Source organism: Nothoprocta perdicaria, unplaced genomic scaffold (assembly GCF_003342845.1).
Source record: "Nothoprocta perdicaria isolate Ctin4 unplaced genomic scaffold, notPer1 scaffold_419, whole genome shotgun sequence".
Lineage (NCBI taxonomy): Eukaryota > Metazoa > Chordata > Aves > Tinamiformes > Tinamidae > Nothoprocta > Nothoprocta perdicaria.
The window spans coordinates 200788-223953 of NW_020455665.1; the positions used below are offsets into that span (position 1 = coordinate 200788).

Below are 23166 nucleotides of genomic sequence, written 5' to 3' on the forward strand. Positions count from 1 at the left end.
CAGCCTAATTAAAGTAGGGGGAAAAAAAACAGAAAAGCAGGAACGTTTTCAGCTAAGCGGTGCTGCCGCGGGCTGAGTGCTGCGCCTCTTGCAGCGCGCTTCGCTGCTGACTCACGCGCCTCGCGCCGCTTTCCGTAAGAGCCTTTCCCGATTGGAACCCATGCGGCGCGCCGGGAGCCGCTCGTGCTCCGCATCCTGCACGTGCACAGCGAGCCCAAAACCTGCAGCCACCCCRTGATCAGAGGCTTTTCTCTACGGTGGTTGTCGAGGTGCGTGCAGGTAGTTTCCGCTGCAGAGCTGCACGGCTCCTGATCCTGTGTGCTTGGCTCTCTGCGCTGTCCTGCGGTGCRAGCTCTCCTCCGAGCTGCTCAGAGCGGAGTCGTGCTAGGGACGGGGCTTGTGGGGAACGTCCGTGTTTGGAGCAGTCTGGAGCTTCTTGTGGATGGCGTTCGGTAAAGCTGCTCACAATTCCTGGAAGGAAAAGGGAAGGAAAACCAAAACGAGCCGTTCGTTCGGGGTCGGGGCAATTGGAAAGGATCTTTGCTGCTTTCATTCCATTCAAAATGAAAGGAAGGGTGTGAGATGTGCAACTGTTAGTTTTGTAGGCCATGTATATGCTCTTCTGCATTGAAAAGACTTTGAGACATGTTCAGGCAAGGAAAAAGATGCTTTTTCAAATATGAGTTTATTGCATTTTAATTATAACTGCTGTGATTTCAAATAATACAGTCCCTTCAATATTATAGTTTTTTTTTGCATTGAAGTCATTGCATTTGTGAAAGARACAGGACAGCTGGAATACCAGCATCAGCTGTGAGCAAGTGCAGTTCCACACTGCTCTGCCATCTAAGCGGTGCTCCTGTTTTCCCCTCCCTTATTCTTTCCGTATTGCAGCTGTTTACAGCAGTCATTCGGATAATTTGTTTTTGGAGGTCGCTTTATGAAATTAATACCTCAAAGAGCCAAATGGATGTAGGCTCCCTGCATGGTTCAGCTGCAGCTCTCTTTGTACCTGTGCCCTGTACAAGCAGTATCAAAACCCTCTTTAGGAACCYACTAGCAACGTCTCTATGACAGAGGGGGGTTGTTTTACATTAGAGATATCTTTTTATTACATGAAAGATAGCAACCAGATGTAATAAATGGCTTTCTCGGAGGCTCTCTATGCCTTTAGCATTAGGTTTTAATGATGCAGTTCCACCCTTCTCCACCCTCTTGCTTCATGGCATGCGAGTGTTCCTTGTTCTGAGCAAAGGAGTAATCTTAGTCTGCACGTTTGGCATCCTCAGTGTGTTTTATTGGCGTTGCCAGATTGAAATGCAGCGGGTTTGTGCTTCTTCCCTGCCGCTTTGCAGGCGCTCTGCCGCCCCAGGACAAACCTCCGCAGCGGCCACCGGAGAGCACGAGCTGCAGCCCGTCCAGGAAGAGATCGGCGTCCGAGAGCACCTCTCCTGCAGGCGAGTAACAGATGCTGGGCTTGTTTTCCAGGCTCCTGTGCCCCTGAGGAGTGTGCTCTCAGTGCAGCCAAGGAGTGTTTGCAGAGATGCTAAGTTCTTCCGCTTGTATTTTGGGATGCAAGTGCTTCAGGTTGTCTTGGAGAAGAGGGAAACGTGAGCTGGCATTTATACAAGCAGCAGCACAGCCAGAGCAGCACGGGACTTGGGTTCCTCCCCAGGCTCAATGACCACCTTCCTTCTGCTTGCTCCTTTCCAAGAGGCAACTGCAAAAGTTAAATGAACCCGCTGGCATAATTTTGTGTAGAAGGTGTTGAAAGTTTAGGCATTCCTTATGTAGCTTCACCACTTACATAGCTTCAAAGAGCTGGTGATGCTCAAAAGACCTTCTTGGCTCCATTTTTTCCTGCAGCTCCGGGGTGCCCGTGGGATTGCAGCACGTTTGCCCCAGCACTGCTGGGTTGCTGAGTGCAGCAAACACCTGGGCAGCRCTGCAGCTGCCTCTGGCATCAGAGTCTCGAGCTGCCCAGGCTGTCAGCCCGTGGGCCCAAATGAGGGGCCAAATGTTTTGTAGCTCGATCATTGCTGGTTGCTGCAGCTGCTTACATGGGTACTTTACCAAACAGATGGTGCTTCTAAGAGGGACCCTCAACTTCATTCCAGTGTTTATTAATGGACTTGAATAAAGGCCAGTCACTCTTGGGTTGTATTTTTTTTTGTCTAAAACTGAAAACAGCCTTATTATTATTATTATTATTATTATTATTATTATTATTATTATTATTATTATTATTATTATTATAGTGTCAAATTGGACTAAAGTGTCCTTACACTTGCATCCCTCGGTATCTTTCCCGTTAGATGAACATTAGATGCACATTCCAGAAATGTTCATTTTGTCATCGAGCGTTTTAGACGTTGATAAGATACCAACATCTGGCAGTCTGTCCAGCTGCCTGATCTAAGTTGAGCCCTCAATTTGGGGCTCAATTGCAGCGATGATGCCATGGCCCGTGTGTGTCGGTGCATTGATGTTCCCGTGTGTTTGCAGTGCTGGGGGTGCCCACACGGGGGCCGAGGCTCGCGCCGCCGCTCGACGACCCCATGGACAACCTGCTGCAGCGCATGGCACAGCACGATGGCCAAGCTACGCTGGACAAGACCATTGAGGCGGTGATTGCAAACGTGGCCGTGCCGCCCTCAGCCAGYCCCGCTCGCAGCCACAACCGGGAGAGGGGCCTGGGGAAGCCGGACGGTGTCTTGGCCCCGGCCATGCCGAGCAGCTCCTGCGGCGAGAGCATCTCCCTGCTTTCTGAGCGCCTGCCCACCAGCTACTCCCCACACCATCTCAAGAGAAGCGTGGTGGAAGCCATGCAGCGGCAAGCTAGGAAAATGTGCAATTATAACAAGATCTTGGCCACGAAAAAGAACCTGGACCACGTCAATAAAATTCTGAAAGCCAAAAAGCTGCAAAGGCAGGCGCGGACAGGGAATAACTTTGTGAAGCGCAGGCCAGGTCGGCCTCGGAAGTACCCAATGCAGGCAGTGGTTTCCATGCAGGCTTTCCAGGCAGCTCGACTCGTCAGTCAGGAGCTGGAGAAAAGGGAGGAAAGCAGCAGTCCTTTACACCTTGGACCCGATACCATCACAGATGTAATTGAAGCCGTAGTGCAAAGTGTGAACTTGAATGTGGATCACCGAAAAGGCTGGAAGAGAAAGAGGTGGCTTGCAGAGGAACAGGCCAGGAAAAGACAAAAGTCTCTACCAGAAGATGAGCGGGAGAGCAGTAAAAGGTAATACCCTTACAGTTCTGTGCATTCAGTGTGGTTGTCATTGGTGTTTATAGCATTTCAGCGCGGGAAAGAGTCGTCCTCTCACACGCTCTGCTGGTCACACTTGTTTTCTCTAAGAAGTTCAGCTTAAAGAGAACCTACATGCTGGTTTCAAGTTTGTTCAGGGCTTTTCTAAGCTCCTGAACATGGGACACCCATATGAGATAGATTCACAGGTAATCTAAAAGCACTGTTTTTGTGTTTTGTGATTGCCTTGGTGCAGAGACTCCAGCTGTTGCCAGCTTTTTAGTGAGCTGGTAACAGGCTGACTGATGAGATAGTAAAGATCATTCCTATATCATGTGCTGAATAAGGAGCTATAATAGCTCCGTGGAGCCATGGGAAGAGAGTGACTCATCAGCGTTATAAACAAATACTCCCAAGCAGCACAGAGTGTGTTGGGTGAGATCAGTTGATATGCAGCAAGTAGAGAGTAAAGGAGGAGTTGTGGTATGCAGCAGTTTAACGGTATGATCAATGGCTGCAAAGGAACACACCAGAAATTGGTCTCTGCTCTAATCCTCTCGTGCTTATTCCTGAATCCCTCGATACCAACAGAGCAAACTTTTCTTGAAGGCTCCCCCTTTGAATATTTGCAGCATAATTCTGAAAAATCCGTTTGTGTTCCTGAAACAAATGGCGAGATACAGGCATTTAGCTCCAGGGAATGTTGCTGCAGCCACATGTCAAAAGGATGTATTGTATAGCTGTCCTGAAGTCTAAAAAAAGGTTTACCACATGCTATTTTTGGAAGACAGAAGAAGATAGTATAAGGCCACTTCTGACTTGGCTAACTGAGGCTCCAAGGAGTWCGAATTTCTGGGCTGATAACTTTCTTTTTATATTAATTGATAATAATGTTACTCTAAAAAGAGCCTCCATTTTGTATGATTATGCTTAATCACGTACCTCCTTGGAATTGCATTTTGGACATAGCTGAGACATCCAGCAATTGAGAAATCCACACATAGGGTCTTTTGTTACCYCTGTAACTTCCTTACTGCTACAAGAAGGAATAATGAAATGGGGCAGTAAGATGATCTTTCCATTTTCTTGCAGTTTTTCCGAGACAGCAGCTGAGCCATCCAGTCCACATGATGCCCCTGGGAAAGCRCATGAATCTGAAAACAGCGAACAGCCCTTGCCTTCTATTACCCAGCGTGAGAAAAAAGCTCCTCGGCCGCCAAAGAAGAAGTACCAGAAGGCAGGGCTCTACTCTGATGTGTACAAAACAACAGAGTAAGTAATACCAGTGAAAAGCTGCTGTCTGATATTCCAGTGGAAACTGTCTCCTTTCAACTAGAACCATAAAGAGCTGCCACTAATGAGCAGCTGAAATAAAACCATCAATTTAATGCAAGCCTGTGAAAAATTACATGCATGATAATTATCAGAATCTGACCCAGTGAAGATTTAAAATGTAACCCCAGTCAGAAAGCAGCCTGCAGCAATCTGAAAGTGTTTCTGAGTACCGACCTTGAAGAAGGTAAGACAGCTTCACTCGACAGTCCTACCCATCGTGGCAGCAAAGGTGCTGGCAGAGCTTGAGATGCTGAGGTACTGTGCACAACACCAGCATAAAGAAAGGGCTGTAAATTTTCTATTTTTCCTGACTGAATGGTGATATGGTCGTCTTTTGTTTGACAAGCATATGGAGTGAAAGCGTTTCAGAGACTCTTCCTGTTCATTGCACAGTTAAGTGAGGTTTATCTCCTTCCYTTTGTATGAGGGCTTTGAAAAGCCAGCATTCCTAACTTTTTTTCATTAAGCATCAATGAAGGAATCAAGAAACAATAAAGATCTAGGTCTGATCAAAGTGAGACCATACATGTTTCCAATAGCTTCAAAGCCATTTCTTTTGCAGCTCTGCTGGAATTTTTAGCACTTAGATGATCTGTTACTGATGCACAAAGTCTTGCAGCATTCAGGTATTGCAGGGCAGAAATTACTTTGGTCCTTTTAGGTAGGAACTTGAGGGAATCTTTCTTTTCTTCATCATGAGATGGTAGTTACCCTGGCCTTCATAATCAGCAAGAGAGGGCTCTTATTTCATGCACAGTAGGCAAACATCTGATTTAAAAGAAGTGTATAAATACTGAAAGTCAAGGTTCATAGGCATTGTCCCAGGTGAGGGAATGAAGTTCAGTACTTGGAGAAGGCCATCCCAAAAGTCCATGTCACGTTCCAGGGCCATGGAAGCTGAAGGGGATCGGATTTRATCTTGTCCTTTGCCTGCCACTCGGCACGCTCAGTACTTCCCTTTGCACTGATACTAGTGCTTGAGATGAGCCAGCTAAAGACAAGGAGAAAGCTTTACCCSTCCAAAGAAACAAGTAGCTTTGGGCTCTCTCAGTCTGCACTTCTCTGCATGGTTGTTTAAACACTGATACAAAAACAAGGGATGGAGACATCTCGCTCAGCTCAGCAAGGACACAGCCATGGCCATCTTGATGCAGAAACCTTGTCTWAGTGCAAGTTGCAGCTTAAAGGACTCATCTCACCTTTTCCTTTGTGCTGGGCGAGATCTCTCCCTAGGTCAGTCCAGCGGGGTAAATTGGCAGAACGATCGTCGCTTCTCTTTTCTAATGACCTCTCTGCTGCTGTAACTCCCTGCTCCAGTTCTACTGCACAGTCCAGTGCTTGTCAGCACAAGAGGACAGCAGAAGCTCACGTTGTTATTCTAATATTTATACGGTTTCATGCTGTATGGGGGTGAACACATGATCCTGGCTGAGGCTGAAAAGGCAGCTGTGTAATCATATGGCACCCTCTAGTGCTGGTACAGTTAAATACTCGACAGGTTTTAATCAAACCAGTCCTGCCTGCTCCCTGTCAAGTGGTGCTGTCCTGCTCATTACTTCTCATTTCTTTTTGCTGTGTTCAACTGCAGATGCTTCTTAACTTAAAAACTCCTTTCCTGCTTTACTGCATCTTTCTTAACTTCTTCCTGAACATCGTTGGAACTTTTGTTGTACAATTTGACTCAACAAGGTTTCATTCCTCCGACTCGCATTGGTCTAGAAATGCTGCTGAAAATGCAGTGAAGGAAACTCAGACTTCAAGTATAAACCAGCATCAAAATACGGTGCCTTGCAGATGAACCAAGAAGGAGAGGGATGATTTCTGAAGCCAGTCTCCTTCACCAAACAAATTTAATAATAATTGATAAATCATTAAAATGAATCCTTAAAAATTATAATTTATGGGAAGAATTAAGGAAAGTGTTTGACAAACCTCAGTTAGAAACCACTCTGACTAAGGTGTTATACAGGGGGTACGTCCTGGAACATGAAATGCCAGGCTGGAAATAGGTGACCTCTGTTTTGGTCATGTCTCTGCTCTGCTGCCTGGGTCACTTAACATCTCTGTTTCTCTGCACTTTATATTCCTCACCTGCGAAATAGAGATACACTCTCTATGTAAATAATCATAATAGTATCTTCTGATCCTAAAATCTGGCTCGTTATTCTCTGCCCACCTGTATACATGAAGTTAAATGCAAGTGTGTACCATTTAAATGTAAGTGTATTCAGTATATTTTAATAGACTGTAATAACATATTAGTATGTGGTATCACCCAACAGAAATGTTCCTGATTACCGTCTTTTTTGTCCCTCTTGTCTCTCATCCACAGTCCGAAGAGCCGCCTCATACAGTTAAAGAAGGAAAAGCTGGAGTACACGCCAGGAGAGCATGAGCACGGCCTGTTTCCAGCCCCTATTCACGTTGGTGAGTACTGCACCACCAAGGCTATGTCAAAATTAATGAAAAAACGTAGGCATTATTTAAACCCTTGCTTCGGATCTGGTTTGGGGGTCTTCAGTAGGACGTAGATGAGGTGCAAGTCTCCTCTTAGCCCTCTACAGAATGAAACTGTAACCTGAGGGGCTGGATAACCCCTGGGCTGAACAGTGAGAGACGTCTTGAAGTCCCAAAATAAAGTGCTGCAGATCTGCTTTCCCAGTGCAAACAAAGATTGATTTATTGCTCTTAAGATAAGTGTTTGAGCTTGCAAGATGCTGTTATTTCATGCTTCAAGTACAGTCATGCAAAGCAGACTTGGGAAATTTTATATTGTTCAGCAGGAATGTTTGTCCCATCTAGTACTACTGTTTAGCTGCTGTGTCTTATTTCATTTGTGCTCTGTAAGCAGCTTTCGTAGAGAAGAAACAGCATCTGAAGCATTCTGTGTAAACAAGTAACCATAATTTTTAGGGAAGAGGCTTTCAGAATTAAAGGTGTTAATTTAAAATCTCCCAAACATGTCACCTTTCCCAATTCTTTCTTGAATGAGGTCCTTCAGCCCTGTCACTTGGTGGAACCATCTGCGGAGATGCTCAGGTTCAGTTTGCAGTGCAGCAATCCCCTTCCCTTTTGGCTTTGCAAGASCAGGAGCTGCAGTCTGTTTGTGCTAGCAGAAGCCAACCAGCTTCTTTGGTAAAGATAAGGTTGCTTTAATTAGTACTGAGCAGCCAGGGTGTAGAAGAACTACAGAGCAGAGCTGCAAAGTGTTGGGCTCTGCCAAGTAACTGCTAGTGCCTGGTGGATGGCGGCTGGAGGATGTCGCGTATCCCCCAGGCACTGTGCCAGGGCGCTTGAAAGAGCCTTTTGTTTTGCCCAGTGAGGTCATGGAAGTGAAAGCAAATTCCCAGCAGATTTAGCTCTTTCCTGGAACCTGCTATGGCTGAATCAAGCATTGCAAATAAGTGATTTAGGAGTAAGTTGCAAGGAAAACATTGCAATTTTGATTTTTCAATTTCCTCGGCAGTGAAGGTATGCATGTAGATTTACATCAAAGTACACAAAGGCACTTGTTAACATTGAGAAAAGCTGGGAAAATGAGACATGGGTCGGAAACCTCATTGTTAATTGCCCTTCTCACAGCAATTTTGTGAAGCAGCAGCCCAGTAAAATTATAGTAGAAGTTTTTAGTCTTAGCTAGGGCTAATGCAGAACCCCATGTGAAAACCCAACTCTTATATTAAGCCCTTTTTAATGGGTCCCTTTCCTTCTCTTAGGAAGAGGTTAGGGGTGGCAGTAAGTTCTAGAATAATCTACCATAAAAGCAATTCCTGTCTAAAACAAGTTTCAGTTATTGCTGAAAATACAGATCGTCTTGAAGGCTTTCTGAAGCAATGAGGAATGGCTTTGCCAAGTGGGAATTGATCCGTAGGTCACTTTTGGTAAAGGTTGTAGAAACAGCCTGTTTTCAACACCAATTCGGCGGGGTTTGGGATAGTGCAATRCTAATTACTTGGAGGCCCTATCCAGCTTGTTGTGGGGTGCCTAGCAGCAGTCCGTTCCCCTTGGGAATGTGAAAATATGAGTGTGTTCAACGTGTAAACCTTTTTTTTTGTTTCAGGAAAGTATCTGAGACAAAAGAGAATCGACTTCCAGCTGCCTTATGACATCCTCTGGCAATGGAAACACAATCAGGTACAAGATAAAAAGTTATTAAGTGCCAAGATTGGGTTCAGGAGTCATGGAAAGAAAATAACAGCATTCTTATATGAAAGCTCTATTTATATATTCTGTATATTGATTAGTATTCTTGTTGCTGCTACTGTATGAGCAGGAAAAAAAAGGATTTGCATGTGTATTTAATGCGAATCCTTTTTTTCCACCTCTTGCAAAATAGCAATGCTGTGTTTCTGCAGAGAAAAAAAAAAAAAGGAAAAAAGTGCCATTAATTCTGCTGCAGACTTTTATTTTGGTAGCCTGTCTGCCTGCTTCTTGCAATGATCTTGTTTTAGACACGCCTCAAGAGAATTCAGATGTACTGCCAACAGCACTGAGAAATTTCAGGCCTTATTTTTCTTGGATCGATCCCAGCAGAGTGGAATTTATTTTTCACTTGCGAGCTGAAATTTTCATACTGAGGAAGCAGAGAAAGTGTTTAACAGTCACATTCTTTTTAAAGAGCTTCAAATATGTGCAAACCTAAAAATAGGATTTTTTTTTCCCCTGAGAAGTTTCCTCCAAGTGATTTAACACTTGTAGATCCATGTAACCTAGCCATGTAAATGAGCAAGACCAATTCCCAGGTGGCTGTGGCTCCAGCTCCTCTTTGTAATACTACCAAAATCTAATCTTAAAGTCATGATAGCAGTTGACATTTCAGCTGCAGAGCATTGTTTGCARTGGACTGAAGATCCCTTCCATCTGCCTGTCTTCTCAGTTCAGCATTGCCTAAATAATAAATATATATGATCTATTTTCCTTGACATTTTCCTTATCTGCCTAAAATATTGAGAGCCTTTACAAAACAGTTTGCATGTACGATGCCTGGCTGCCATGCCTCGTGCTGAGGCAATGCTGTAAGGCWCTAAATGTGCATACGTGTCATACTTAGAAATGATTCTTAAAGCTTGTTTGAAAGGATTAAGTATCAGGTTACAAAATATGATCTAAATTTCCCTTCTCCCTCCTGTCATCTGCCTCAGTAGAGCAAACGATTCTAACTGGAAAATGAAGCTGCGTTTCCCTTGGCTTCTACCTGGAGACACCCTTTTGATAACCCCATTATATGTGTTTTTTAACCCTTTTCACTTCACTAAGCATTATGCTGTAAATCCACCAAAGATGCAGTCTCCCAATTAGCTTTAAATAATTATTTTTAGGATTGAAAAGAACAGTGTTGCTCAGGATAGTCTCAGAATAGTCCTCATGATGCTGTTTTCCATGTAGTTCTGCCCAGATCATATGGGGGAAGTAAACACTTGATTCATTTAGCTCAAGATAGACTTATTTAAGTTGCACTTTCTGACCTATTCTGTATCTATTTTTTAAGTAATTATTAGAAAACTTTTGCATATGAGCAGAACATGATTTCTGTGGTTCTTTTGACTAACAGTTGCAGTTATATAATGTATTAAAGATGTATTTCTCTTCCTTTTAGTTGTACAAGAAGCCAGACGTCCCACTCTATAAAAAAATCCGTTCCAGTAAGTAGATTCTTACTCTCGTTATTACTAAAATGCATCAATATGTGCTTTCTGCAAAGCAGGGCAACTGGAGTCTTCACATGATGTCTCTCATTTCTGCCACACCTTATATCCTATTTAAGGTCCTTCCCCTCCTTTTCTGCTTTGTGTAATCATACTAAAAATATTGAAAATAAATAGTTTTGCTTTCCATCTGAAAAGAATCTTTCCCCTTCTTTCTTTTCTACAGATGTATATGTGGACGTCAAGCCTCTTTCTGGCTATGAGGCCACTACCTGCAATTGCAAGAAACCAGATGATGGCAACGGAAAAGGCTGCCTGGAGGACTGTCTTAACAGGTCAGAAACAGGTTGACTTTTGTGAATCTTTGCGTGCCGTATGCCTTGAAAACAAGAAGCGTTTTAGTTCTTCAGTGGCTTTGGTTTAGCATAGAGCTGTTGTGCAAGCAGAAAACAATCACTAAAAGCCTGCTCTTATCTTCCTGTAACTTCTTTGGTGTTTTATTGTAGGATGATCTTTGCGGAGTGCTCACCAAACACCTGCCCTTGCGGCGACCAGTGTTGTAACCAGCGGATCCAGAGGCATGAATGGGTGCAGTGCCTGGAGAGGTTCCGGGCCGAGGAGAAAGGATGGGGTATTCGTACCAAAGAACCCCTGAAAGCAGGACAGTTTATCATTGAATATCTGGGAGAAGTTGTTAGTGAGCAAGAATTCAGGTAGAAATATTTATCTGCTGCTGTAGCATGGGAGGCTCAATAAATGACATTGATTATCGTTGATAGAAAACCCTTAGAGAGAGGTGAAGAAGAGAAGAAAGGAATAATAAAAAAAAAGAATGTGTTTCTATTCACTGCCACCAGAAGGAAGGCTGAGAATTTAATGTGTTTGATCAACTTTTTCTCAGTCAAATGGAGAGAAGTGATTAGTGTGTGGAAAGAAACATCTGCCACATCTGTTCTGTGAATGCCAAATGGTGCAAGTGAGTCTAAATGTGATATAGTTATGAGCACTCTGCCGGATTTTAATTGTGCGAGATAAATCGGAAGGCAGAATGGGGCCAGAAAGGAAATGAGCTTTTACAGATAGATGGGAAGACAAAGAATCACGGATACATTAATAACAATGGAAAAAAGAAATCGTCATGTTAACTACATGGTAGGATAATTGAGGTTGGAGAGAGACACTTACTTAGAGCTCCACCAGAAGGTAAATTCCATTTCAGAGATAGGTTCTAATACAAGAGTTTTTTTTTTGGTCACTCTTCCTCTGTGGCTAAAAGGAGGGGCTGTAATTCAAGGGTGAAACTCCAGAGACTGTGTCCAGCCCCAGAGAATGAAGGGAGGGGACTGAGTGTTCGCACATGCGGACATATCCACAGCAAAGAGCGTGTACTTGCATTTTCTCTTCCATACACAGGTTATCAACATGAAATGTACACTAATAATCTACAGAACCCCAAAGGGAGCATTCCAGAAGAAAACATTTCTAAATTCTAATCCAAGCTCTGTCAGTGGCCTTGACTTATAAAAATAGGTATTATAATGGATTTCCTCCGTCTCTAGGTGTAAGATACTATAAAATACAAAGCATCGTAATCTTTTTGTTCTTCAAAACCCTCTCTCAAATTCTTGAATGCGCTGTTACTTTGTCTTTCCCTGTTTCCTTTGCAGCAACGAGCAGAATCACAAATACCTTTCCTGTGTTGCTTCCTAGGAACCGGATGATTGAACAGTACCACAATCACAGCGATCATTACTGTCTGAATTTGGACAGCGGAATGGTGATAGATAGCTATCGTATGGGCAATGAGGCTCGTTTTATCAACCACAGCTGTAATCCTAACTGCGAGATGCAGAAATGGTAAGAAAAATTGGTTCTCTGTGCTTGGCCAGTAATGTACCAGTGGCTAAAATACAGATAAGCCAATCATTTAAAAACAACTGATCCAAAAATAGGGAGAAGCAAGTTGGATAGAGTGAAAAAAACAAGTATTAACTAGCATGCTTGCATTGCAAAAGATAAGTAAAAGAATTAGAGAGCTTATGCATTTTAATATATTGTGAAAGGATCTGTGATGTTCAGTGCCTGGCAATTGAATAGTAGTTTGATTTGATAGCTACAGTTGTAGATGGCTTCCATACTTGAAGCACAAGGTTGTACTCTTTGGAAGTGTTGTTCACAGTCATCATTTTATTGTCTTTCAGAGAGAGAAGTAAGAGAATGGTAGAAATGGAAAAAGACGCTTAGTTCAGGGCTAACAGACAGCAGCAGCATTGCTTCCTGTCTCTGACACAGCAAGAGACTCTTTTCTTGTTTGATGCTGGGAGTATTTTATTACATTTTCTCTGCAGGTCTGTCAATGGTGTCTACCGGATTGGACTGTATGCACTGAAAGACATGCCCGCTGGTACAGAATTGACATATGACTACAATTTTCACTCATTTAATGTTGAAAAACAGGTAAGAAAAACAGTTCAAGACGTGTATATAACTCACCAAGGACAAACAGTTTTCTGAAGTTGAAGGGTGATTAACAAAACCTGCTGTGTTATTTTGACCGAAGAAGTGCTTAGTAGTATTGACAGATATTTTAGGTGTTTGGTGTTTACTTAGAAAAAAAACTCTCATTTTTTTTCTTTCTCAAGCAACTCTGCAAATGTGGCTTTGACAAATGCAGAGGAATAATTGGGGGTAAGAGTCAGCGAATGAATGGACTTTCAAGCAAGAACAACCAGCCGGTGAGCACCCACAGAAGAACTGGACGGTCAAAAGAGAAGAGGAAGTCAAAGCACAAACTGAAGAAGAGAGTAAGTACTGAAACGGAGTATTTAATGGATACAGGTTAATAGGAGATCAATTTGTGCCAGCAGATCAAAAAGYGTGTATTTGTATATTTTAAACTTTGAAAACAACTTCAGAATTTCTGCTTTTGCTATATTCTTGGCCTCTTTTTCCCTGTCTACCAGAATGATCTATTTTTCAGAAGGGTCACGTGCCGGAGGAACCAAGTGAAAGTGTGAACACCCCAACACGGCTAATGCCACAGCTTCAGATGAAGCCCATGTCCAACAGAGAAAGGTGGGGAATGAGTTCAGTGGACTTTTCCTCAGAGTTGGCCAAAACCTGAAAATAATTACTTTTTTCTATAAGACGGGGCCTTAGAGRAAGAAAATGATTCCTCTTTTTTCTTTATTTCTGTAGGAATTTTGTGCTAAAACACCATGTATTTCTGGTACGAAACTGGGAGAAGATTCGGCAGAAACAAGAGGAAGTGAAGCACGTCAGTGACAATATCCATACTGCGTCATTGTACAACCGCTGGAACGGAATCTGTCGGGATGACGGGAACATCAAATCTGGTGAGGCCAACACAGCTTCCTTGGCTTGCTCCTATTTTCCGTTGCGATCCTAAATGACACGTCCATAAAGAGCTTAATATGTTCTCTGTGTACATCAAATATAAAGTTATTACAACCCTCATATACCTGTAGCTCTTGGTGGGGTGACTGGATTGGAGCAGATGCTTTAATTTGGTCTTGAGCTCAACTTTTGTTCTGCATTATTTCTTTGTGCCCTTTCAGACGTCTTCATGACCCAGTTCTCAGCTCTCCAGACCGCCCGCTCCGTGCGGACACGGCGCTTGGCGGCAGCAGAAGAGAACATCGAAGTGGCTCGTGCTGCCCGCCTAGCGCAGATCTTCAAGGAAATATGTGATAGCATTATATCGTATAAAGGTAAGTGCAACAGCCTCCTAGAAAGTCTATATGGAGATTTTTCAGCCTCTAGAGCAATGGCTCCTATGACTAGAAAATATTTTTTAAATGAGTTTATTTCAGGACTTTAAGTAACCCATTCCTTTTTTTGCTTTCTCCCGCTCCTGGCAGTCTTTCCTTTTCTGCAACCCCTTTCTCTACCTACCRCTAGGGTCTGCAGATGCTTCTGTCCTACTAAACTGATTTTTCACTGGTTTAGCAGCATGGTACAAATCTCGGAATTGCAAACAAGCTGTCTTCCGTTTTGGTTTATGTGGTCAGAGTAGTAGTACCCAGCTTCTTCCATTGCCCACACCTCCGCTAGTGACCAAGCCATTTTGATCTAGGCTGAAAGGTTTTAATTACTTCTTCCTCCGAATTCTGCTGCTAAACTGTGTGCTCCCATTGTAGATTCCTCCAGACAGGCTCTGGCTGCTCCCCTTCTGAACCTGCCCCCAAAGAAAAAGTAAGTTCTTGCTTCTCAGAGCAACCTTTGCTTTTCTATAATGCATTTGTGTAGCTTTGAAGTCTTGGGGCAAATGACATTGTTTGTGCATTCTCACTTCAGAAACGCAGACTATTATGAAAAGATCTCTGACCCACTGGATCTTGCTACAATTGAGAAACAGATCTTGACTGGCTACTATAAAACAGTGGAGGCTTTTGATGGGGACATGCTGAAGGTCTTCCGAAATGCAGAGGTGAGGCTCTTGCAGGTCCTAAGTCTGTCTAATTTAGCTGCCAAAGCAGATAAAATTGCGTGAACAGTTGGGATATATCCTTATTTAATATGGTTACCGACAAAGTTTCATATAGGAATGAAAGAGCGAAAATATTTTGTGGGAGAGAACCTCTGATAATCCCTTTCCTTAGATCAAACAAACAGAAGATGAATAACCTGTGTGAGTTACTTAAAGATACTTACTTGAAGATCTAATAAAGTTCTTTCAGTGCTATCTGAGAGAAATACGTTGTTTTTCAGTGTCGTTTGGGTGTGTATAAGATACATGAACCTGCTATTCAACTTAAGGAGGTAGATGGACAGGCAGGTGATATATTGGTGGATGTAGCTTTAGCAAAGACACTTCTGAGGGTATATACAGATAGAAAGACTGCACCAAAAGCATGGATCGTGCCCAAACAATAAAGGTCTTTTTTCTTTATTTATTTTTTTCAGAAGTATTATGGCAGAAAGTCTCCAACTGGGCGTGACGTGTGCCGGCTGCGAAAAGCGTATTACAACGCTCGCCACGAGGCATCTGCCCAAATTGATGAAATTGTGGGAGAAACAGCGAGCGAAGCCGACAGCAGTGAGACCTCTGTCTGTGAGAAGGATAACGGGCACGAGAAGGATGAGGACGTGATCCGTTGCATCTGTGGCCTTTACAAAGATGAGGGACTCATGATCCAGTGCGAAAAGTGCATGGTAAGACAGGGGAACGCACTTTGAGCAGTGGAGCCGAGTGCTCTTTCTGCCTTCTGCATAATTATACCAGCAGTATTGCAGCAGTTACAAGTATGTGGACAAGCAGTTGTGTAGAAATCTCGTCTTTCTTCTAATATAGCTTGAAATGGTTCAGAGAAAGCCTCACATTTGCTTTGGGAAGTTTATTTTCATGCTCTCTTTAGATTTCATTTACRAATGTATTCTCAGAAATACTCTCTTGGGTCTTTCTAATTGGGATGTCTCTCTTCTTCCAGGTCTGGCAGCACTGTGACTGTATGGGAGTGAATTCCGACGTTGAACACTACTTGTGTGAACAATGTGAGCCTCGCAATGTGAACAGGGTATAAAATCTCTTCATTATTACACTGACAAATCGAAGCAGCTCTTGCTTTTATAATTATTGTATCAGTCTGCTACCTAGTATCACTAGTATATTGAGTTAATGAATGAATTTCTGTTGTTCTCAGCTTTGTTACTGCTTGCAAAATAGTGTGGAGTCAGTTCCAAGAAGTAGCTTCTTCCTTGGAGTAAGGAAGGCGGGAAGTAAATTTCTGAAGCAGCTCACACTAGATTTGTCAATACCAGCTTTAATCAATCCAGCACCTGATTAGGTTCAAGACTGAGCTGATAAATATCTCTTCTTTTTGCCAAAGCTGCAGAGATTTGCAAGGCCACTGTGAAATTCTCACTTTGTGGCATGATGAGATGACTATGTTTTTTTTTTCTTTCATTTTCTCCAGGAGGTTCCTATGATTCCTCGTCCCCATTATACCCAGCCTGGCTGTGTTTATTACATATGTTTATTACGGGATGATCTGCTGCTGCGCCAAGGTACGTGCTTCCTCTCGTCCATCTCTAAACCAGTAAAGGCTCTATCCCTTCTGCTTTACAACTATCACTAGTTTGTACCTATTTCCCTAATCAAATTTATTTTGTTACCTATCCTGCTGCCCAGCATAATTTATCTCAGTTTGTTTCATGTTGGTATCTTCCTCTCAGCATGCAAGTTGAGTGGTATTTAGTTYTTTGCTAGTAAACTTTCCTTGAAACCTTTTCCCCTTTTACTGTCTGATTCCCGCACTCTTTAGCATTCAACTTTAGCTAAGAGTCTCGTGGTAGCTTTGATGAAGCTGGTTTCTTCCCTCTTTTTGGTGCACAGGACTCATGAGAAGTTCATTATAGGTGTGTGTTTTGTGCCTATTGCCAGGTGATTGCGTTTACCTGATGAGAGACAGCCGTAGAACTCCAGATGGACACCCTGTCCGGCAGTCGTATCGGCTGCTGTCGCACATCAACAGAGACAAACTTGACATTTTCCGCATTGAAAAGCTCTGGAAAAATGAGAAGTACGTTGAAGGCATCTTTTGAATTTGAGACATTCCTTATCCCTCCTACCTGCCAAAGCGCAGTCATTTTGCGGAAGTCTTGTCATAGGCTACGGATTAAGGCCTGAACATGGTTAAGTTACAAAAGCTTCAGGATTTCCCACTCATCTCTACATGTAGTCCACAGCTATGAACATGTAAGGTTAGAGGTTTAAGCAAGAAATATGAGATTTAGATCACTGTATTTTCTTCTCTGTTGGACTACCTTCCAAAGGGGTAAAGTTGAACATGTAATACTAGTGCTGCTTTATCTTTCACCCAAGTCATTGCAATAGCGTAGTGTAGACAATTTTAAATTAACTGGAGAGCAGTCAATGAAACTGTCTTCTGTCTCTCTCTTACCTACACACCTTCTAACAGAGAGGAGCGGTTTGCATTTGGCCATCATTATTTCCGTCCCCACGAAACACATCACTCCCCTTCACGCAAGTTTTATCACAACGAGCTCTTCCGGGTGCCACTGTATGAAATTATCCCCTTAGAGGCTGTGGTGGGAACATGCTGTGTTCTGGACCTCTACACCTACTGCAAAGGTAAGTAAACTTTACGGGGTGAGAAATTCCATGAAACACTTCTTTCTGGTAGTTTTTGGGGAGGTGCTAAAGTGGGTGCTTCTGCAAGAAGGCAGTGGCTGGTGTTTATGGAGGAACAGGGCTGAGGAGGCAGCCTAACAGCTTGCAGCCTCTAGTTCTCTGACCCTCTGGCTTGTCCTTTTTCTGGCATACTGTGCATTTTCTCTTGAAGGTGACTAATGTCTTTTCTCAACATGCTTTGCTTTGAAACTGCAGGGAGGCCCAAAGGGGTGAAGGAGCAGGACGTGTATATTTGTGATTACCGTCTCGATAAATCAGCTCATCTTTTCTACAAGATTCACCGGAATCGTTATCCTGTCTGCACCAAGCCCTACGCCTTTGACCACTTCCCTAAGAAACTCACACCCAAGAGGGACTTTTCAGTAAGTACTTTGTCAAGTAGCTTCCTTATTTCTTCTTAGGAGGCTTGGACATATTCTTGGAAAGGCCCAGGCTCTTTTCTTTGTCAGTGAAGCTTGGTAAATCTAAAGGAGCTGACATGTAAGCGTTCACAGACTGCATGAAAAGTTGGCTAGAAAGAAGACTTGGAAAGTGGACATAGAGAATAGGCAGTTCTAAAGCAAACAGATGCTGAACAAACAAAACAGACGTTGATGGGATGGCAATGGGCAAGTCTAGAGATTGTGACTGCTGGCAGATACCTAACTGCTCAATTAAGTCATTCTTCACTGGCAGAAACCTCATAATGTAGAATTTAGTTAGCAATTCTATATCAAAAATAGCAGCCACATCAGGAGTGACTTCCCACATAAGGAAGGAAGATAAAGATGACTTTTTTCATGATAGCTTTAAGTTTATCAAGGCCAGTGTGCTAGCTGTGCACTGCTATTTCCAAAATATTAGACAAGTCACATGTTGCTACCTATCTAATATCAGACAGGCCGCTTTCTTCCGCCATGAATTGCATTTGATATTAACCCTAAAATCTTTATTGTTGTTATAGCCCCATTACGTACCAGACAGCTACAAGAGAAACGGAGGCAGGTGAGTCTTGCATACCAAATTGTTGGCAAGAGATGAGATAATCCTGTTTGCTCAGTGCCCGCTGTCTCCTGCCCATCTTCYCTAGCTACTACAGAAATTATAAATCTAAATTATGTAGAGCAATCCTCTGAACTTTTGAAGAAATTAAAAGTAATGAGAAAGAATGAGAAAGAAGGGACAGAATACAGCACCAGCCTTGATGTTCCTCATCAAGGAAAGAGTAGGGGAGGCATTTTAAAAGCTGATTGAAGCAGCTGAATGTGGGCTGAGGCCAAGCACAGGACTATCCAGATTTCCTGCCAGAAGGGAGATCCCTAATTAGATTGGCCATGTCTGCATTATAAAACGAATCGGGACCAATGCGTTCCGTCAGGTCTGTTAGAGAATTTAAAAATACCCATTGAGAGCCATGGGAGTTGCAGAGAAAAACATCGATAGATATTGAGCTCAAGTATTTTGGAGAATAGAGACCTTTAGAAATTGAAATAAAAACGGAAATGTATTTTAAAAGCTACATTTGACATTAATCAAATGAGGCTGTGGGCACTTAGCCTCCCATAGATCATTATTTGTGAGTTTAAATGTATGTTTTCCCTGTGTCTCTATTTTTAAGTCAAATTACTGAGATTGTAGAAGTGCCCTCCTGTTGAGGAGTCCTTTCCTCACTGATAATTGGCCTTTCAGGTGAGTGTCTGAACAACTGTGGTATTTTAAACCCTTCTTTTCCTGCTAGATCATCCTGGAAAACAGATCGCTCGAAACAACAGATCAAAGACTTAAACCAGGAAGAAGATCCGCTTCCACTTATTGAGGATGTATTAGGAAGCCAGGAGCAAAGAGCAAGTGAGATGCCTAGCCTAGAAGAGGCAGAAAAAGAGGCAGCCCCTAGCGAGAGCTGTGAAACTGAGAAAAAGGTGGAAGGGAGCAGCACTGCCACGAGGCAGCCGTGCACTCCAGAGGAACGGCGGCACATTCAGAGGGAGAGACTTAATCAAATCCTGCTAAACCTCTTAGAGAAAATCCCAGGGAAAAATGGTGAGATTTTCATGCTGTGGTTACACAATAGGRTTTCTTTGATTTTAGCTTGTTGCAGACCACGCTGATAAAATAAACGCTTTTGCCTGCATGCTTTGATGGTGAACATTATTAATAACTACTTTCTCTGCACTYGTGTTTGCTTTTGCCACGGGTGCAATTTGCATTAAATTTGGACAACGTTTCTCAGATGCGCGTAAAGACAGTTTAGATAACGTTTAGATAACGGGCACGATGAACACCTAGAATGAGCTGCATTCTGGCCAGTCATTTTCATTTCTGCCCCATATTCTTTATGTTGATACAAAATAGTTGCAGATTTGTAGAATTAAATTAGTTTGGAAGGATCTTTGGAAGTGATCTGATTTGGAAATCACCCAAAATCTTCCCCTTACTCAAAGCAGGGGTGATGTAGGTTGCCCAAGACCTTGTTCAGTTGATTTTGGGCTGGTATGATCAGGCTCATCCTTGCAAGACTGTGCAGCCTTGGTGGTGTCTCCTGTGGTCACAAGTCTCTGCTCTGTTGCAGCTATCGATGTCACTTACTTGCTGGAAGAAGGCTCGGGAAGGAAGCTGAGGAGGCGCACTCTCAGCATCCCGGAGAGCAGCTTCAGGAAGTGAAGCCACCAGGAGAACTGGCTCTGGAGTCCACTTGAGGTCTGCTCGGGACTGAGGGCAGCAGCCCAACGCCTGCGCACTGGCCAGGGAAGCAGCAGCAGCAGAACACTGACAAATATACAAACAGTAGCACTTAGGTGTCCGGGCTGCCCTGCTCGGCAGTGCTCTTATGGTGTGTGTGTTGTTGGGCGTGCCTTGTATTGATGTTAGGTACTGAGAAAAACCTCGTGGTTATTTGTCCAAGATGGTCAAATTTAATTTATTTTTGTTCCCACTCAGAGGAAGAAAAAAAAAACAAAAGGGGGGGAGGTTAAAAGGGGTGGAAAGACTGACTCTCTCCGGTGAGGATATTCCCCGAGTTCACCAGGGAAACCTGGGGCTGGACGAGACGCTGTCAGCGCCGCCACGCTTCGCGGGCCCTGGGTTGGGCTTAAAACGAAAGGCTGCCCTAAAAGTCGCGGCCTCCGATTTGCACAAGTGGGAAGACGGGCGGAACGGTGCCGGCGGGAGGCGAAACGTCCCCAGCCGCCGGGGCCGGGGCTGGTTTGTGGCACTTGTTTGGCATCGAGGATGGCAGGGGGGCACCGGGGGCGCGGGAGGGGGGCGGGCTGGGCCGGGATTTAGTTCGTTTGGTTCTTTTCCACTTTTTTTTGGCTTTTTTTTTTTTTTTTTTTTTTTTCCTGCAGACAACTTTTATAAAAAGCGAGTCAGATCCTGACACCACCATTGCTGTTGGTTTTTTTGATAAGCTGTGGTTCTTGTGCGTCTCGTGTGTCGTGCAAATGAAAAACCCCCACTAAAAGGACAAAAAAAAGAAAAAAAAAAGAAAAAAGAAAAAAAAAAGAGAATTTCACTACATGAACCGTCAAGCAGTATTCGAAGCGAGTATTTGTTGTGAACTGTAGAATATATCGACCGCTGACACTATTCTTGTGTTGATTGTACAGCTGGAAATGTCCGTCTCTTAAAGAGACAGTGCGTTCTGCCCCCCCGCATTCCCCCTGCCCCTCTCCAAAGTGGTGTCCCCCAAAAGCAGCAGCCCAGGAGCTGCTTTCCCTCCGCACGGGACGGCCGTAGCCAGAACGTCGCTGCCGCCCGTGCCCGGATCCCGGGATGCAGAGCCGTCTCCTGTGCCGGGGAGCGGCAGGGAGAGCGCAGCGCACTGCCCCTTTAAACTGGCTTGGCTTTTTTGTCTTTCCGACGTACATATGCATATACAGTCCTGTTTTAGATGTTCTTATAAGGAAAAAAAAAAAAGACAAAAAAACACAAGTTTTTAATGTGCCAAGTTGTATATATATATCTGCTGCGTGGATGTAAAGCAATACAGTAGTTACATGTTCCTTTTTAATGGACCAAGCTTGTCCTAATGTACATTCTTGTTATTATTATAATTATTTTACTCTTAGTGGAACATGACTCATTCCATTAACTTTTACGTGTTGATTTAAAAAAGGAGAAAAAAAAAAGAAGAAAGGAAAAAAAACCCTTTGAGAAAAAAATATTTTATTAAAAAAAAAAAAGAAATAAGAAAATAGTTTGGAATATTTTCTTACTGTAGAAAAGCACTGTACAGTACCAGGAACCCTGAGTATAAAATACTCGTGCGTGTAGTAGGAATATCGCATGTCCAAAAAATATCTTGAGTTGTCTCAGTTAGTTTAAAACAGAAATCATTGTCTCCAAAATGGTGTTAAACACTAAAAACTTTTTAAAAGGAAAAAAAAATAAAGTGCGTACAGAAGCGAGACACTAGCTCTGTCATTTTATCTTTCTTTTGTTGAAAGACTAAAACAAAATGTTTTTTAGACAATCAAATGTTAGGTAAGTGCAAAGAATTGTTTTTTCTTACTGGTGTAGAAATTAATGACTTTTTTTTATTTTTTCGGTTATTTTATAATAATGAGAAGACCGGTGTGTCACCAGGATCGCTGTTTTAAGACCAGGAAGCACTACATTATTGCAAATAGATATGAACTCTTAGTCTGCATGGGTGTAGGCTGTGTGATTGCTGAAAATAAATGCTGCTAATATATTTCCTTTTTACAAAGCATATCTAAATAGATCATTGTTTTGATGTTAATCTTTGTAAATTATGTATTACCAATTTTAACATTGGATGTAATTGCATATAAAAGAAAAAAAAACAACAAAAAAAAACCCACCATAAAAAAAAAAAAAAAAGCCTGCATCTCAATCCTGAGAGAGTCTAGTATTAAATGGAAAATCTTTTCCTAGCGCTGCCGTGTGGGGTTTTCTTTGGCTCGGCTCGGCGGCCTCTCCTTGTGTCGGCGGCGCCGTCCCACGCCCGGCTCTCCCGCGACGGGTCCCTGCGCCGAGCGCTCCCGCGGGACGGGACCGGACGGGACCGGACGGCGGCTCGGCCGAGCGAGGAGCTCCGCGCCCCGCTGGGGCCGCCGTGGAGGCCGCAGCCGCCGGAGCCCCTGGGCGCGGATCCCCGGCCAGTGCTGCAGCCTCCCTCGCTGGGAGCGCGGAGGCAGCTCTCGGCGTGGGCTGAGGGTGAGCGAAGCAGCTTCATGGCGGCGCGATCGATGGGACTCGCTTTCCTTCTTCCCTTCCCGCTGCCTCTGCGTGGTCATCCAGCTGCCACAGCAGGCGTGTCCGCGGAGGAGAACCGGGTAAAACAGGAGCTGCTTTGGAGCAGAAGGCAGTGCCTTTGCCCCTGAAATGGGGCACTTTCCAAGGGTGAACCGTGGAGTTTGGTCGCAAACGAGTGTYGGGCTCTAAAGCAGACCCTCGGACCCTGCTGCTCTCGGCTTTCCTGGATTCGGACCAGGCAGCTCAGCGAGCCCAGGATCACCAGGATGGAGCCGCAATGACCCGGGTGCACAGGAGTCACAATCTTTATTTCCAGCTGTTCCCCGGAATGAGCGGGTTCCTTGGGCAGTGGCTATTTACAGAGTGCAGGGACAGCGCAGGGTGCGCGGGGCCGTGCGGAGCAGAGCGGCGCCCGCGCCCGCTCACAGCACCAGCGACGTGTAGCCCACGGGTACCAGGCCCGTGGCGCCGCCGCGGCAGCAGCGGATCCAGTCCTCGTCCACGGTGCCCAGCAGCTGCAGCACTTCGCCCTTGCGGAAGCTGAGGTGGTCGGCGGCGGCGGC

General features: G+C 43.9%; 2 protein-coding genes across 2 annotated transcripts in view; one reads left to right on the forward strand and one right to left on the reverse strand.

Moving 5' to 3' along the window:
- The window catches only part of ASH1L (ASH1 like histone lysine methyltransferase), a 35038-nt gene extending 14463 nt beyond the window's left edge, over positions 1-20575 (forward strand). The window contains exons 4-28 of the mRNA XM_026045926.1: positions 1356-1457; positions 2506-3247; positions 4346-4525; positions 6921-7015; positions 8649-8722; positions 10185-10230; positions 10460-10568; positions 10740-10946; positions 11944-12090; positions 12582-12690; positions 12876-13037; positions 13214-13308; positions 13432-13589; positions 13812-13964; positions 14394-14448; positions 14551-14683; positions 15160-15408; positions 15684-15770; positions 16170-16260; positions 16637-16775; positions 17175-17347; positions 17603-17769; positions 18351-18391; positions 19125-19426; positions 19956-20575. Of these exons, the coding sequence (XP_025901711.1) occupies positions 1356-1457; positions 2506-3247; positions 4346-4525; positions 6921-7015; positions 8649-8722; positions 10185-10230; positions 10460-10568; positions 10740-10946; positions 11944-12090; positions 12582-12690; positions 12876-13037; positions 13214-13308; positions 13432-13589; positions 13812-13964; positions 14394-14448; positions 14551-14683; positions 15160-15408; positions 15684-15770; positions 16170-16260; positions 16637-16775; positions 17175-17347; positions 17603-17769; positions 18351-18391; positions 19125-19426; positions 19956-20047 (3908 nt within the window). The 3' untranslated portion in view covers positions 20048-20575. The remainder of the gene's footprint in view (positions 1-1355; positions 1458-2505; positions 3248-4345; positions 4526-6920; positions 7016-8648; positions 8723-10184; positions 10231-10459; positions 10569-10739; positions 10947-11943; positions 12091-12581; positions 12691-12875; positions 13038-13213; positions 13309-13431; positions 13590-13811; positions 13965-14393; positions 14449-14550; positions 14684-15159; positions 15409-15683; positions 15771-16169; positions 16261-16636; positions 16776-17174; positions 17348-17602; positions 17770-18350; positions 18392-19124; positions 19427-19955) is intronic.
- Positions 20576-22696: 2121 nt separating this feature from the next.
- RUSC1 (RUN and SH3 domain containing 1) overlaps positions 22697-23166 on the reverse strand; it is a 4794-nt gene continuing 4324 nt past the window's right edge. Inside the window, exon 7 of the mRNA XM_026045959.1 lies at positions 22697-23143. Coding sequence (XP_025901744.1) covers positions 23026-23143 — 118 coding nt within the window. The 3' untranslated portion in view covers positions 22697-23025. The remainder of the gene's footprint in view (positions 23144-23166) is intronic.